Source organism: Saccopteryx leptura, chromosome 2 (genome assembly GCF_036850995.1).
Source record: "Saccopteryx leptura isolate mSacLep1 chromosome 2, mSacLep1_pri_phased_curated, whole genome shotgun sequence".
Classification (NCBI taxonomy): Eukaryota; Metazoa; Chordata; class Mammalia; order Chiroptera; family Emballonuridae; genus Saccopteryx; species Saccopteryx leptura.
The window spans coordinates 95,058,997-95,076,827 of record NC_089504.1 but is presented as its reverse complement, the minus strand read 5'-3'; the positions used below and the strand labels follow the sequence as shown (position 1 = coordinate 95,076,827).

Sequence of the window (17,831 nt, the reverse complement as noted above, 5' to 3'; positions counted from 1 at the left end):
TCCTAATATGCTATAACACCAGACTGCTAGCTAGGATGACAGTATTCGTACAAATACACAGGCAAACGTCAAAGGGAAGTGGCTTTTCGCGGCAGGATGGAAACGACACGTTTTGGGTTCTCTTGTGTGCTGGATTACCTGACAAGCTTCCCAGTGCTGTTCTTGACTGTGCCACCCACAATCAGCTCCTCCTGCCAGTGCATGTACTTCCTGGATAACCCATGACATCCGCCATTCAAAACAAGGGCCATATCAAGAGGCTAAAACAGAAAGACAGCCACATAATTGTGGGAATTAGCAAGCAGGTCACGTGCCTTGTTGAAATCCAGTGCACTCAGGGCTTGTTTGTTTCAGAGAGCATTAAAAACAAGGCTAATGAGAGGTGTACGGCAAATCTTACAGCAAAAATTTAGCTCTATCAACAAACTTAGTTCCATAGACCAAAAAGTCGTTGAGAATGAAATCTTAAAAAATGAAAATAATAAAATGAAGAATGGGGGAATATGTCAGACTTTCTTCGTTACCCACCCTGTGAAGATTCACTGAGGTACTACTCACTTTGGTTGTGTTTTTGTTGGGGGCTGTGGCAGGGCAGTCGGGATCAGCCGGGTTGAGGCAGGGCCGGTCCATGTAACCATGACCAACTTCCGCCTTATTCAGCATTTCCTCCCAGCTGTCCACTTGGTAGTTTATTTTCTTTAGCTCTTCTAGGAATTCCAAAGGGTCAAAGTTTGTCCACTGCAAAGGAGGCTTACCTCTGCGAAAGGAATTAGGAGGCCAGACAATGAAAAGAAGCTCCCAAAGCCTCAGTAAAATAACAAGATGGTATATAGTGCATGCACTATGTGAAATTCCATGAGGCTTTTTAAAGGTAATGCTGCTCTTCCGAACCTGGCCTATCAAATGAATGCCCCTTTCTGGACCATCTGTGTGAAAAACCTCAGACAGGTAAATAATTCACGAAGGAAGGTGGCCAGCAGAGAGCCGGTAAGTGGATGAAGGCACAAAAAATGTTTACTTGCTGATATGTTGTATCTTAATAACAAAAAATAAAATTAGCCAGTGGTGCTTCTAAAGTGAAGACTGAGATTCAAAATTAAGAGAGAGAGAGGAAAAAAAAAAATCACAATATCAAATTAGCACTTGCTAGCCTAATAAATGCTCTGTAAATGTCATCAATCAAAATATTTGATCTCCATTACCTGCAATAATCCCGTACTTATGAGCGCCCTCTGACAGCCCGGCAGTCACCCCCTTGAGCCCCCTGCTGCCTCGGCCATCACCGCCATCAAGGCCACTTCCCCCCACACTCACTTTTGAATTTGTGCTGTTGACAGACCAGAAAGGCTTTTGGCTGCCTGTTATGTGGTTCAAACCACACTGTAGCTGCTTAACCAGGCTGAAGTCATTATTCAGAATCTCCCAACCAGAAAACACAAAACCCCTTATTTCCCATCTAAAACTGTACACTGAAGGTCAGGGTATGGCCACTGCAAATTGCTTTTGCAGATATGTGCAAGCTCGGACAGAAACAATAACCCAAGCACTGCTAACTCTTGCATAATTAACTGAAAATGTCGACACTGATTAACAATTATTCTTTAAATGATGCCGTGTGTATAATATCTAACTGTTAGACTGTGAAGCATCCACGACCAGGACCTTCCAAGATAGCAGATTTCCCTCTTAAATGTCATTAATGTGATCCAAAGAAAGGTCTGCATTTTACTTCACAGGAAGACCTTGAACTTTAACTCAGAATATTTAGTTCTGACATGTACCCACTAATAAATCCTTCCCTTAAAAGAAAAGTTACCCTACTTGAGTGTGGTCTGCAAAACTGCAAACATTTTAAAGAGTTAAAAATCACACATACTCTGAGGTCATTTGCATTTTATTTGCATATAAATAGGCTGGTAAAAGTGAATGAAATTTAATGATGCCTACAGAACTTTTATTTTTCTGAAAAGAGGAACAATATTCTGCTGAAGTCCCCTCTCCCCCACCACTATTCACTCCAAAAATGCACATTGAATTTCAATGTTTTTCATTTCTTGTTCAAAACTGACACAGAATAAGCAATGATAAAGTAACCTCAGAAGCATTCTAAAGTTTAGAAATCCCAGACATCAGAAAATAAGGTGGTACACTTACAGCAGGTATGCCGTCCCAGACTGTAACTTGGCCCCTTCCCAGAAGCAGTCCAAAGGTGTAATAATTAAACAAGGATAAAGATATTCTATTATCTGTCAAAGTTAAAAAGAATAGGCCAGGCATTAGGCTAATGAATACCACTGGGGCATTTCTTGAGAATTTTCTTTGTAAACTAAAGGAAAATATACCTGATCCATGTAACCTGTTTCTGTGATAAGTTCTCCGGATTTGTAACACAAATGTTCCAATTTCCACTGCCTGGGTAAAGAGCAGAGACAAAAACTTCTCATTGTCACGAAGTAAAGAAATCAGTGCAGAATCAGAACTGCAGGACATATGGCAAGACCACAATTTTTTTTTTTACCACTTTTAAGTATCTGTCAAAGCTTTGGCCAAGAAGAGACCCTACAAGCTTGCTTTAATGAATAGATAATACCCAGTTGTAATTAACATGTGGGTGTTTATGTAAATTAACACTATCAAACTACTTGAAAAGTCTTGTTTTCTTGACTGTTTCTCCCAATAATCCTATTGATACCATTAATCTGCTTTTCCACCCACATTAAACAACATCAGGGCAAATAATTCAGAGTTGAATTATCACAAATTCAAAATAAATGAAGACAAAATCAGGAAGGATTATAATGTATTAACATATGTTCAGGTGGGAAAATATTGACTTTTTTTTACTGCCAGATAATGGCCTTAGTAACAGTGTTCAAAACGGATGAGTGCTGCAAACAACAGTGCCAGGCAGCTCCGTTCTCCCCTTTGCATCATCTTCTCTTCTTGTCCTGTAGAAATGACATTAAACAGACTGACCTACAGTCATTTTCGATCTATCATCCACGTATTACTATGGAGTTCTGTTACCCCTAGAAGAGTGTTCTATAAGCCCATGCCTTTAGGGAGATGAAGCCTATCTCAAAAAAAGGGGGGGGGATCTGGAAATGGTAGGGGAGAGAAATCTAAGAGATGAAAAAGTAGAAATAATCTCCCTCCAAACTCTCTATTTTACTGACCACCCAAAGACGCATTCTGGACTTTGCCGTCTTCCCTGTGGAACCTGCCCATTCGTCCCTCCATGTCCCACTAAAGGCCACCTCCCTGCCAAGCTTTCTTTGATCAGTGCTATTAAGAACAAGGGCTCTCTTGAGGGTGGGCTGGTCAGATCGCCTGCCCGACACCTGGAACACCTGCAGTGGGGACAGCCTGTGTTTGATTTTGTACATGCTTCTCATACTGGCATCTTTCTTCTCTCTAACTAGACTGCCAGCTCCTTAGAGCACAACCCAAATTACCAATCCACTCATCAATCTGTCCATCCATCCACCCACTCTTGTATGTAAATGTTTATATTTTAATTCCATAGAGCACTGACATAGGCTATCTAGCCTGAGCAGGTTTTCACTTAACTCTCAATTAACTCTTACTTACACTTGCTTGAGAAGGTCATGGCTGTGATTTAAAAAACCAGAGGGCTTGGAGGCACAAGAAAGGGTATGCAATCTGGCTGTACTAGTTAATAACTGTAAGAACTTGGACAGATGCTCTAATCAGTCTAATTCCCAATTTTCTTACCTAAAAAATAAGATAGGTTGAACTAGGAGTTCTCTGAAGTTCATGCTTAAAAGTTCTCTGGTTCCATCTCAGCCTAAGAGTATTATTTCATTATACAGGTGCTCTCATCTTCTCCTAAACTAAATGACAATCCCCCAGCCCAAGGTAGGTATGTTGCATTAAGAATGCATCTGGCATGCTCACAGTGGCTCTGGGGCACCCATTTCCACTTGCAAATTTTGCAAAAATTTCACTGGGTAGTTAGCTGCTTTCCCTACAAAGCTCCTGACAGACTAGGAGGGCTGTGCTGACGCACTCTCGGCCCAGGTTTGCCTGACAGAAGCGTTAAAATACATCCCCTGACATTTTCAAAAACCCTTTCATAGATATACATATCCAATATTGTTCTGGGAACCTCCTGAGGGTAACTGAGCAAACACGATCAAAACTTGGTTTACAGAATAGGAAATAAGAGTATGCTGAAGACCTGTGTCTTGTCACAGGTCCTGTTGGTCCCTAGGATCCTGTCTCCAGCTAGATGGGTTTTATAGCCAATCCAGGTAAGTCCATGCAGACCTGAGGTTATAGCAGAGAGAAGTGCAGATTCTCATTTCATTCTTCCTCCTTCTGCCTGGCCACTATGTCTACACTGCCACTTCCTTACCTCCCCAGTGAAAAATAAATCGTACCCGCTAACCACTCAGTTGAGAGGTGTTGAAGGCCTATGGGGGCAGGATGGAGTTATAAAAATGTCAGCTCAGTGTTTCCCTGGAAATGTTTAGTAATGGTCATCTCAATGGTTCAGGGAGGAGATCCAGTTAAACTCATCAGCTCAGGTGGCCAACCAACAAACTCCAAGTCCTGCCCTGACCTAAATGCTGTAGGAATGGACAAGACGTGAGCCCTGCACTGATATGCCCCAGTTCAAATAGAAAAGGAAAAGTGCTGTTAGTTTGGTTCCAGAACTCTTCCTGTGCTTTTACTATCCCACAGCATTGTTAAATTAGCTATGATGTTACAGGGTTATACATACCTTATTGCACCTTCTTGTCAGCAGGGATTCACCATAGTGGCTCAAGCCCCTATTTGCTTTGTGACAGAAACTAACAACTATCAATATCTCCAGTGAATACAAAGTAATGAGCCAGTGACTTCTTTCATCTTTTTCTTTGCTATTCTTTTCTTACCCCTTGCAAGTTGATCAAAGATAATTCAAAGTCTAACTGTTCTAAAAACATCGCAGGTGATGCAGCACCTTCAGAATACATGTAAAGCCACCCAATGGCTACTTGAAAAATCATAAACATTTGGGTCCAGTGCCAAAATGCTGACTGGTAATATATTATTAAGTCATGTGTTTGGTTACCAAACTCTGGAAATGAATCGAGATAAAAATAAAAAATCATTTCCTTAAAAAAACTATGTGAGGCCCTGGCCAGGTGGCTCAGTGGACAAAGCATCGTCCTAGGGAGTCAAGGCATGTATGAGAAGCAATTAGTGAGTACACAATTAAATGGAATAACTGGGTGAAACAATGAGTTGATGCAAAAAAAAAAAAAAATATATATATATATATATTTGAATTAACACCCTATGTATATTTCCAGGGCAACCTTATTTACTAAAGTAAAGGAGCCGAAGCCGCAGCCTCTTCCCATCACCTCACCTGTTATACATATATACGTGGACCCGGCTGGCCCGGAGAGCTGAGTCCAGGTGTTGGCGGAGCGCTTCTGTGGTCAAGACATTAGCACCTTCTTCTTTCGGAGTCTGAATCATGAGTTGAGGGTTAAACATAGCCTCTTCTCCAATCTTCTGGCGAGTATAATTTAATTCACGACTTACTCGTCCACCAACTGACAAACATGTACAGGTTTCAGTTAGAACAGCAAAATCCCCACAAATTCACCTTTTATCTGTTAACCTCATTGAGAAGCAGAGGATACCAGATACATAAATTCTGGTCATGAAAAGGTATCACTGATGTTTGAGGAGCAACAGTAACATTACTGTTATTAGCAATGTTGAACTTTCTCAATAATAAACATAAAAAATACTCACTAAAACCCACTAAGGACTACTGCCTGTCATACATGCAAACCTAATGCATGCATGCTTTGTATTTCCTATGTAATGTGTCTTCCTACTAATGCGCACTGCATGTACAAAGGGGGAGAGGCCAGAAAACTTGAGATACCTTTTCCTTGCAGACCAGACCAAATACCACTGTTAAATTTCTTTCACTTGTATAAACAATGTGCCCCCATAGCACATTTCAAGATAAATGGCTTCAATTTACAATCTCCTCCTAAATAATTTGGCAAAGGTAACAAGGAAATGTTTCTCCTCTTGGAAAAAGAAACAGTGAAAGGTGACAAATGTGTATTCAGCACAAAACTTGCCAGGAGAAAATAGAATAATGGGAATCCCGTCAGACGCACACAGGGAAACATCACTGGACCTGGAACCTGGTTCCATCAGTCACCTGGTCAACGTCCAGAAAACACAGGGGCCAGACTGAGCCGCCTTGGGGGTGGGCAGCCTGTGTTCTGGGAGCCCCTCGGGTGATCCTGAACCTGCTGTTGAAGCCAGAACCCCTGGCCCAGCACCACGCCTGCAGTCCAGCAGGCCAGCCAATGCTGGGCGTGCCAGAAGCCAGCACAACCAGACACAGGTGATGCTGTTGCTGCAAACTACTCTAGCCTTCTTCCTCAAGTCGAGGTTGTGTGCCAGTTATGGTTTTAGAACAAGCCAAGCTCAGAATGCTGCATCTGGCTGGGAGGTATGGCAGGGAGTTTCACTAGTCAAGGGACAGGTGTGTGGGGAGAGGGAGTGGTGAGGTGAAGCTCTGGAGGGCCCTTTGACCCTCTGCAATCAAGGGTTAGGGGCTGTGGGGAGCAGCAGAGACTACTAGAGCCCCCTCCCCACACACGCTCCAGGGCCCACAAGTGAGTCTCCGAGTTCCTAAAGGCACTCATCCTGAACGCTGGCCAAGAGGCAGACCTTTAGCTATATCCTTCAGAAAGAGCCTTCAGTGATCACTGCAGCTTTCCCATGAGGAGGAATCCTTTTTCTTCAGTTTAGTATTCAAGCACATAAACATTTGGTTTGGGCAAGGAAATAAGTACTGGGAACTACGGGCTGTTTAGTTCTCTTGGCATATTTTATAAACAAGGAGATAGGCTGAAAAGCAAGTAATGCCCTCCTTGCGAAAACTATCCCAGAGTCACAGACTGGCAGCATCATCTGTGTGGGTTCACCCAGACGGCTCAGAGCTGAGGCTGAGCAGACCCTGTGTGCTAGACAGGAGGGATGCAGGGGGAGGGGGTGAGAGGGAAATTATCAATTGGTCACATTACATAGGAAGACTCCTCAGGCAGAACTTTGACAAATGCCCCGGGGAATTAGGGAGGAGCTTACAATCAACTTGAAGTTCAAGAAAGAGCACAGGAAAACAACTGGCAGCTCAGGATAAACTTACAGAATGCCACAGGCCCTTCCCTTTTAGGGTACCCCACTAGTAGAGCTGCCCGCAGCCAGGGTCTGGCCGGCTCCTTGAGCAGAAATCACAACGAACTACTTTTAACCAATTAACTGGTAAGCTAAATCACACTAAATCCCACCTTCTCTAAAGACAGAAAAGTAGTTTGATGCTAAAAAGTCAATTATTAGCCCAGAAAAGCACACTAAGCAGCTCCAAACACCTTTTACGGAGGGAAAAATAAAAAAGCTCAACTTATTCCTTTTATCTGGCTCTAGGACATCTGTGGTGCACACCTATGAATCATTTGTATGTCCACCTGCCTCTGCAAGCACTGTCTGGCGCAAGGTTTCTCATTCTGCTTATAGAGTAGCACTTCCTCTTCCCTTTACTGAAGCTTAAAACTTAGGTGAATAAAACCCCTGAGGTAAGAACAATGGGCCCCTCTCCCCCCTGGGTCACAGAGCAGCCTGTAACCCCAGTAAGGGGATGACCCAAGAGGAGTGCACACACACAAAGAATCAGATACAAGTTTCTGGCCACTGGGAACTTTGCAGCCTTCCAAAGCAACCTCACAGTAGGTTATTTTACCACAGGGGTTTTCAGAAATGATGCTATTTCCTACAGAAAGTAAAATGTACCTCAGGGGCTCCATGAGGTCACCTTTTTAGACGTATATTTAAATAAACACGTTTTAATAAAGGTGTGTATGTTCAAGTCTCTGGAATTGAAAACCTTTTTGCTCTTCCATCTCTTTGCACAAATGATAAATGTTTTGCGAACGTGACAACCAGCTTCAACCAAGATAAGACTTATCATTATCGGTGGACTACGCAACTAGAGTTGGAAGACCCTCACTTCTAAAATTTCCTCAACCACCTATGCTATTTCCTATTTTTGAGTATTGTTAAATTCCATTTATTTTTACATATTACGTGACCATATTTTACTTAACATATCTTCTATTTAAGTAGGAATTTTTTGCAAAACTATTTCAGTATTTTTTACATGACAAATGGTGGCCACACAATTCATTAACCCATGGGGTCCATTCCATTTGGGGGTGTGTGCTAAGCTGTGGGGTGCTGTGTGCATGAGACCAGTGTGTTCTTCACTTCAAGTGGCTCGCTGGCTAGTGAAGGAGACAGCAGAAAAGCAAAGCAATTAAAATAATCTCATGACATGACAAGTACCATGGAGGACATGAAGATGGTGATGCCTTCTGAGGTACTGGGTGGTGGGCAGGGCAGGCCACTTCAAATGGAGCGGCCAGGGAAGACCTAAAAGGAAGGAACTTTGAAGAGCTGGGGGGACAGTGTTCTGGGCAGAAGAACTGGCAACTGCGAAACCCTTGGGGTTGGCTTTTGCAGGGAGAAAGGAGGCAAGCATGGCTGGAGCTTGGCAACACCATAACAATGTCATCAACTTGATCGTAAGGGTAGGTACACTTCACTCCTTCTCGGGTGCACCTGTCACAAACCACACTGCACTCCTGTGGTCTTACATCAGCACTCACCCAAGGCACTCTGGGACAAGCATCCAATCCAGAAACAGAAACCCCTCTGGACAGAGTAGTTTTATGGATTCCCCTGACTTGCTAGCCTCGCTCCTATCCTAAATCATAGCTGAGTGACAACCAGAGCTGCTCCTTATCTCGCTGGCTTCTTTAATCAAGCACCAGTGTGAAGCTGGGCTCTCAGAAAGCCCCACAGAACCCATTTTAAGTGACTGAAATCACAGGTGTGACCTGGGGGAAGTGGTGTTTTTTTCTTCTTTCCATTTTCAAGGTCAAAGTCTCTACTATTTTTAAAATAACTGAACGTTCATGAAATAATGCATAGTCATTTTTGACTGCTGAGCAGAATGAAACACAAGACCTGGTATTTGTGACATAGATGTAGGAATACTGACAACCATGTGAACAACCACGATTGCTGGGTATTGGTTTATTGGTAATATTTGTCAGCTTCCCTTTTTAGGGTTTATCTCTCAGTTTTCTGCAATGAATATGCATAATTCAAGACTTCTATGTGATAAGATAAAAATAAATATGAAAGCTACTTGGTAGGGATCAGAATTAAAAACAAGCTCAATGCAAAAATAACATGCCTGTGTCATACTGGGTCTTCATATTCTTTTCCTTCTCCAATAAAATAACCCACCTCTCTCAACAAGGCTCTGGAAAAAAAATGTTATCTCAGGATCCTGGGACACAAAATAATCTTTATACTAGTGTGGTGTTTTCAACTTACAGAGTTCTTTCATGCTCGTTTACTTATTTATAAATATTTTGCTTAGTGACACTCCCCCAAACTGGGATAAGCTGGAATAGACAGGTGATGAGAATGGGGGTCAGAAGATCATAGTTCTGAGTTCCAATGGTACTGAGATTTGGGATGAGTCCATGATATAGTTAAGCCACAGTAATGTTCTCCATTAAAATGGGATAAAGCCCTGGTCAGTTAGCTCAGCAGTAGAGTGTCAGCCTGGCGTGTGTAAGTCCCAGGTTTGATTCCTGGTCAGGGCACATAGGAGAAGTTCCCATCTGCTTTTCCACCCCTCCCTCTTCTTTCTCTCTCTGTCCTCTCTCCTCTTCCTGCAGCCATGCTCATTTGAGCAAGTTGGCCCTGGAGGCACCATGGCCTCCCCGCAGGTGCTAAAATAGCTCAGTTGCTGAGCAACAGAGCAATGACTCCAGATGGGCAGAGCATCACCCCCTAGTGGGCTTGCAGGGTGGATCCCAGTCGGGGCACATGCAGGAGTCTGTCTCTCTGCCTCCCTGCCTCTCACTTAATAATAATAATAATTGGATAAAAATGCTTTTACTAAACTCAAAGGATTGACAATAATGTGAAATTTCTCAAACCCTTAATACAGTAGCTGATCAGATACTGTTCATTTATTCATATATCACAGGGTCTATCTTAGCACCCAATTACAGACGAGAAAGCATAGATGCAGAGCTTGGGTGATGACAGAACTGGCTATACAGGTACAGGAGGCAGAACAAACCCCTTAACCCTGAGTCTAACCACCCTTCAAGCCTTGGGGCTTCTGTGCACCAGCTGAGGAAACATGTCTTGCAGTGCCAAATCTCACATACCAGCCTAAACTAAGCCCACAGCTAGAGCCTTCAGAATGCATAGAAGTATGTTACACAGGGCAAATAACTGGTGTTTTTACTTAAAGGACAACAGCGCTACATCACTGCCACTGAGGCAATCCAGTTTGTCAGTACAGCCCCATGGGTGGCAGTGGACAGGCCCTATTTTCTTTCTGGCCCCAGGGTAGGCAGAGATGAGGGCAAAGAACAAGCAGCCCCTAGCCTCTTTTTAGCAAATTCTACCATGTTCTCCACAAATCTGAGGCTTAAACCAATTCTTTGAAAGAGGTGGGATAAAGAGCATCACTTCTGCAAATAAGTTCTTGATCAAGTTCTGCTGATCCTCTCTTTCCCAAATCAAACCAAGTATGGTCTTCCAAGATGAAGAAGGGCTGGCACATGTATGTAATCATTCCATGCTGGGTCCATGGCTGGGCACATGCTATTCCAATCCATGGCAGACCAGAGACGCCCCCTCTGTGACATCTTCCTGCTCTATCATTCCTCTGCACAGCTGTCTGCATAGGGCTTAATACATGCCTGTGGCATTCATGAAAAAAAAAAAAAAAAAAGCTTTTTGCAAAAGCTTATTGTGATCCACAAAAAGATAATCTGGGTGACCAACCAAAGTGTTTTCCCCAATAAATTCCAAGTCCTTTCAGGGAGGCGCTGTCCGCTGCCCGCTCACCTCGGCACACCAGGCTCACGGAGGCATACTTGGGGTGTTGGATGAATAAATAAATGAACAGCCTCAATACAGAGGCTTGGGAACAGGCAGTCATCTGTATAAGATATTAATTCTCCCCAAAGCCTCAAAGTCAATCAGTCAAAACAAATGACCCTTTCAGGCTGAAAAGTACCCACTCAGAGTCCAATTAGGAAAATGGGGTCTGTGTATATGCAAGTGTAGCATTTGCATTTGATTAATCCCATGAATTATCTAACAGCCGCTAAAGATACCCCCCCCCCCCCCCCCCCCGTTACTCTGCGTATGCCCTCTTCCAACGTATGCCTTTAGATACAGCAAGGGTGAGAAAGGTACAAATCTCTAAAAAGAGTATAACTGCAAAACTATGAATACCAGCTCATTTTCTAACTTGAAAACAATAAAGATTCAGTAATTTGGGCAACCGGCTGCAAACCCCTAGACTGTGAGTTTCAGTCCTCTTCCACCCATCTCTTTTATTCATGACTAGCCAACTGCTGCTTAAGCTTCTGGGCTGTTTTTCTCCTTGTGGGATTGTGCCCTTGGGTGTTGCCATGGGAAAATGCTAGAATCAGATAGCCCAGAGAGAATTTGCCTTCATGAAGGGAGCCCAGTGAGATGAAAAACCACAAAAAAACAAGACAAGAGCAGGACATATATCCCTACCCCTCCCCAGAGAAAGAGGTGGTGGCGGGGGTGGGGGGTGGGCAGGAGTCACTGGCGGCTGGCTGGTTTGGAGCATGCGTCTGCTGCCTGCAAGCCCCCACAGCTGTCTGTGGTGCCATCTGTTACAGCCCAGGCTGCTTCCTCTGAATGGCCTTCCTTGGAGCCAACCACTCGCCCTGTCGGACACAATCAGGTCACCCCAGCACTCTGCATGCACTGAACCTGCTGCCTGCCACGGTCCCCCTCACCTCCCAGTATTTCTTACAGGGCCACCAGCTCCCAAGATGACACTGCATCTGTCAAGGAGGCCCACTCTTCACTAGCAACTTACTGTGCAAATAAATGAGGGCTGTGGTCAAACCCCACCTAAGACAGGCCAAGTGAAGTCACAGCCTACAGACCCAAGGACGTCCCTGCCTGCTGGCAGGACACAGCAGAGTAGAGCTCTACTCTATTCCTGACTGCCTACCTGGCCAGCTCTGAACTGTCCCAGGACCCAGGATTTCACCTGAATACTCAAGTGCTACAAACAAAAAAAGTTATGAAAACCCAAGCTCATCTTTCTGCAGGAGCTGAGCAAGCCCAGGAGGGTCCATCACACAGCATGCGCGCTCAGAGGGAGGGCTAGACCGGGAAACAGCACCCAGGGACAAGAAACAGTGTGTTGTTATTAAGTTCTAAGTTTTTAGTTGAGGCCTACTAAAGTCTTCATTTAAAAAATAAACAGAGAACAAGCTGATAACAACAACAAAACCCAAATGCTTGCACGGCAGTGGGCTCTCTATCCCAGCATTCAGACCGCTGCATAACATTAACCCCTGTTCCCTTCTCCTACTTCTGTGGGGCTGACATCACCTCTCCTCACAGTCCTTGCTGTTTTCAACAGTCTTCTGGCTATTGTCTCACTGGGGCTCTTTTCACTGGCCTCCTACTTGAGCCTCACTGGAAGGGAGGGGGGGGATAGTGTGAGTCCCCACCTTCGGACACAGGCTCTGCCCTTAGGAAACAACAGGATCACCCAATTTATCTCCCACAACCCCACAACCGACACTTCCCTCTGCATCTTTGTGGGAAGACGCCAGTCACTAGGGGCCACTTTCATGATTTTGTTGTCATCAGGATTAGCTGGATTAGGAGCTGATGCATAAGGACCCCCTGGTGCAGTGAGGAAGTTTCATCACCAGGTCAGTGGTGTGAGCTATATTCTGTCACTATCACTTCTTATAGATACCAAACATGGGGGGGAGAGGTACTGACGGGGATGTGGCAGGAAAAAATGTTTCAAGTACAAAAATATACAAACTTGTCATAGCAATAAATTCCCCCATTGTGTACTTCCAAGGGTGTGAGCCATTCAAGACTATCCTCTTTTCAAACAGGAAAACTATATAATTCTTTTCTTGTCTAACGGGTCTGATGGAATGGTAAGCATGGCTGCCCCAAAGCACAGAGAAACTTTTAGCTCTTTGGTAAAACGACTTAAAAAATTTGGGAAGCATCACACTATTGGAAAGTTAAATTATGCTCAATGTGAACTAATGCCTCTTTGGTAGTTGTTTCCAATTCTTCTAAAGGACAAACACTATCCCATCCAGTGGGGATCCCACTCCCCTTTAACGTGAAGGAAACCACTGTGGGCAGCAGTAGTGAAGGGAATGGGGGAGGGGCACTGAGGATGAGAAAAACAGAAGCACAACTCTTAAAGTTGTCCTCCCAGGAAGCCATTTGGCCCATTCACCTACCCAAAGCCCCCATCCTGGTCCCTGCTTCTGTGGACCCTGCATGAAGTAAACACAATTTGTAGGGAAAGTAATGGGATTTATGCAAGTGTGTGCAAGTGTGTGTGTGTGTGTGTTTTACAGAACAGTCCCTCTTGCACAGAACTGGGCTATTCCATCAAAGCCGTATCTGTTATATTTCTGTCTTTCTCTTCTGTTTGGCGTATTCACCAACAAGAGAAAAGGAGGTAAGCTTTGGCGGCCCTGACCTGCAGCTGGAACACAATACTTTCGCACAGCCCTGCCGACCCCTGACATAAATTTTACACCGCAGCTGGCATTTACACACTCAGCATTACCATATGTATAGCTGCTCGGTGCTAATTATGCTAATCACCTGTCTAACTCGCTGCTGCGAAAAATGGTTGTATTTAGCAGTCCAGTGCCTACCAATGCAGCTTACTGTGTGGCTGAACTGTACATTCAGGCGGCCCTGAATGGCAAGATTTTTCCACGTTGCTGGCTACATTCAGGCCTCAGAAAAATTTATTCAAGTCAACTGGTTTCGGTCCGCAACAAAAAAGTTACGAGAAAAAAGTGAGTGTGTTCTTGCCCTAACATTCTGGATCTGCTTGCAAGCAAAATGATAAATCAATTGGTGTGGGAAACAAAAAGGGAGAGGGATTTCTTTTGGGAGCCATGTGAAACTGTAGCCTATTTTAAAAAAAGGGGGGGTCATCCTAGTCCCCAAATCTCTAGAAAGAACAGTTAATAGATATTTAGTCCTAATCCCAATGCTCTGAAAGTATAAGCTTTGTTTGCAATTAAGCAAGATATTAAACACACGCGATTTTTTTTCTGGATCACATGTGACTGAAATGATGGAATCATATTTGCTATTTTAAAAATTTATTACAACAATGTATAAACCTCATGGGGCGGTGGGGAGGGGGGTCAGGTAAGAGGAAAGCATTTCTTAGGCAGCTAGGGAAAATTCTTTTATTTTCTCTCTTAGAAAGCCTCTATGTAAAAATACACTGTTTGAGATTTACATCTATTTTGTAAAGTTTTCTGGTTTCCCCATTAAAGGAGCAAAGGAAATCAGAGAATGGGGGTACAGAAAATGGCAGAATTCAAAAAAAGGGGGAAAAAGTGGTGCCGGGGGAGGGGAAGTCAAATAACTGACATTTTCCTTAACCTCCAAATTCCTGCTTTTATCATCACTATTGTTGTAAAGCAATTTTCTTGAACCATTCTACAGAACTGATTTCTTCAATCAGTATAATATTACTGCAGGTTGTTCTAACAATTCCCCAAATTCAAACTGAAACCCATTTTCCTACTAATTTACAAAAATAATTTCATATTAACTTTTAAAATCCCTAAATTTAGTCCATCTAAAGACTGAGTAGCATGAGAGATTTGGATGTACAGGTGACATCTAGGCATCCCAATCTCCTGACTTACGGGCAACACTGTACAGTGTCCCACCCAAGGGGTGGCCCAAAGTGCCCAGCTGCTTTCTCATCTCCAAATGGTTATTATTAGTAGAGCCTTTACTTACATTTAGTGGAAGGCCATTTATTTTGCAACATATCTTGGGCTATTCCACAGTGCTACAAAACAAAAGGTGCACCCACCAAATAGGAGAGGTCATGAAGAAAGCTGGTCTCTCCTCCACTTGCTCTACTCGACTTTCAATTGAACTATGTGGTCAACAGCTTTCTTATAACAGCATCTCTGCATTCGGTTCAGCATTTGATAGACTTATCTGACCCAATGAAGCAATACTACCCAAGCCACATTCTGCTCTCCTTGGCATCCCTATTCAAGTTGCTTTTCTTTGCCAGTCTAAAGCATGAATTCATCTGTAGTTCCAAATCTTGTCTGCGCAGCCAAACACACAAATGACAGGACCACTACTGTGCTCATTGCGAAGAGAGGGCTTACCCCCTCATTCCCTCCCAATTTTCCCCTCTTCTTAAATAGGACATGGACCACCCTGCCTCATGGCACAGAGCAGTGTTTACATTGCAGTACTTGACTGTGTAATACATCTGGCATTTTTGGGCAGGATTCCTAAGCTAGGGGCCAGAAGCCCTTAAGCAATGATTTAAGGGGAAAAAAATCATGCACATTGACTTAACAAAGCCCACTTCCAGTTCCTTTTGCTTACTTTTGTAACATGTTTCATCAATAACTGCAAACTATCTTGCATGATAAATTGGGGAAACCCAATTTTTCTGTTAATTTATCCTGACTAACAACAATAAATGAAGCTTGCGCCATGGCATGGAGACTTGCCTCGTACTAGCTTTGCCATCCTAGCCAGTTGGTGTTTTGGGATCCACATGCAGTGCGCACTGTTTGGGCCAACTCACACCTGGGTTTCTGGGTTAGAAATAAGGTCCTGACTCCAGAGTATATATAAACCTCTCCCACAACAAGCTTGTTCATTCATTAGGTAACCTGACTGCCCACCAACAATTCAGTTTCCCTCACACATGATATCTGTTTCACCAACTATGTCTAAATCCAAATGTAACAAAACAGTTATAATCTTGAAGTGACTGAGGACAGTTTGCATCTTTTGCACAACAAACTCCTAAAGATTTCCGCAGAAGTCAGTTTCTCAATGGCGGTATTCTACTGTTTTGGAAGGCTATTTCTGTGAAACTTAAAGAAGCATGCAGAAAAGCAAATATTACAGTGTAAAGAAAAGGATAAAACCCCAACCCCGAGGGAAAAAAAATCTAGTATTACCATAAAGCACCCAAATTCAGAGTTTGGGAGCAAAGAACAAGCAATTTTATTTATATTTTGATAACCTTGACAATACCCGTGTATAGTCAAGGAAGATTCCGACTGAAAAAGTCCCAAGGAGTTTCCTCCTTCTGAGCTGCCAGGATTGCCTTCATAGGCAAAGCCTTTGCTCTCCAGGACCTCGTGTGAATGACCAGTTAATGCTGTGGTGTTGGCCAAACTCTGGATATGGAAACCTGTCCTCCCTCTTCCATCTCTACCCAAGCTCCCTGTTCCCTTCCGCTTTGATGGGAGTTCCCCGGGGGAAAGCCTGGAGCAGTGAACCTAGGCCAGAATGCCATGTTTATGTTGCACTTACCAACTCAGAACCACAACGGTGCCGGTTCTTCTATATTTCATACCGCACGTGAAGTGCAGGGGACCAAGACTTATTTCACACTCTACTTGTCAGTGGATTCTAAAGTCACCTCAAAAGTCCACAGAAATGTCACAACTCTTCAACAGGGGAAGCACATCTTCTGCTGACAAGACCCCATCAAAGAGCAGGATCTTGGAACTACTACTACACCTCACCAAGCCAAGAACCCCAACGATGCAAATGGCGGCTCTGAATCTAGCATGTTTGAAATATTACATAATTCTCTGTCAGTTTGTGATTAACCAGATTTACTACCATTTCAGAATTTATGCTAGTCATTCCCGAGATCCATTAAGAGGAAATGAACTGGACGGTTTAGGAGGAGGTGGGTAGAAGGAAGAGGAGGGAAAAGGAGGAAGCAGAAGGGGGTTCTGGGACCCACTGAGAGGCAAAGGAGATAAGCATTATACTAACAGAATCATTTGGATTTGATGATTGTTTTTATGGATACCTCACATAGCTGCAACTCCCTCAACTTTTTTCTTCTTCAAAATACTGTCAAAATCGTACTAAGTTAAAATACTCTATTTCTGCAATATGGTCTCTATTAATATCTGGTAAATAATTTAAAGATATTTCCTTGTTTTAAAAACAAAAAACACTTTTAAAATCACACACATACCACACACACACACACACACACCTACTCTGCCTCAGAAGAGCAGACTACTCCTCAGTGGTTAAATTGGGGCAGACAGCTGCCATGACAAAGAAGGGGGCAGCCACAACAGCAGCCCCCTCCGCTGGAGAACTGTGAACCCCCCATCCCACAGCTCGAGAAGGGCAGACAAGTTATAGCTCGGCCTGAGTGGACAGAGCTCTGGGGTCATAGGGAGGTCAGCTTTGAAGGAGAAATCCCAATGAAATATAAACATGGCATTGTGGAAACCAGACAAATCTTCCATAGCTTGTCCAGCCAGCGTTAATCTCGCCATCAGCTGTGGCGCATAATCCAAACAAACGGATCCGGCAGTTCGTACATCTGGAAGCTGTCATTTTCTGGGGCCTCCAAGTGGCGCTACGTGCATCTGAAACACCCCATCGCCCAATCTGGCTTCTAAACTCTTTGGAGGTCAAGAGTGGCAGGCAGCAGACAGATAGGAAGGACCCGCAGGGTCAGCTGCCCTGGGGAGAAGGCATCTGAGGTTGTTATTTTTAAAGTGATTATTGTTTTAATCGTTTTCCTCCAGATATGAAAGAAATACCACAACTGCTTCCACCTGTATGTGTGCGCCCACTATTGGAATTTAATCATCACCCAT

General features: G+C 43.7%; 1 protein-coding gene across 4 annotated transcripts in view; it reads right to left on the bottom strand.

Annotated features, from left to right (window-relative positions):
* Positions 1 to 17,831, bottom strand: part of PTCH1 (patched 1) — a 63,653-nt gene that overhangs the window by 37,286 nt on the left and 8,536 nt on the right. For all 4 annotated transcript variants that reach the window (XM_066368336.1, XM_066368339.1, XM_066368337.1 and 1 more), the window contains 5 exons: positions 5,381 to 5,570; positions 2,343 to 2,412; positions 2,155 to 2,246; positions 559 to 757; positions 139 to 260 (listed from right to left, as the gene is read on the bottom strand). In XM_066368336.1, coding sequence (XP_066224433.1) covers positions 139 to 260; positions 559 to 757; positions 2,155 to 2,246; positions 2,343 to 2,412; positions 5,381 to 5,570 — 673 coding nt within the window. The remainder of the gene's footprint in view (positions 1 to 138; positions 261 to 558; positions 758 to 2,154; positions 2,247 to 2,342; positions 2,413 to 5,380; positions 5,571 to 17,831) is intronic.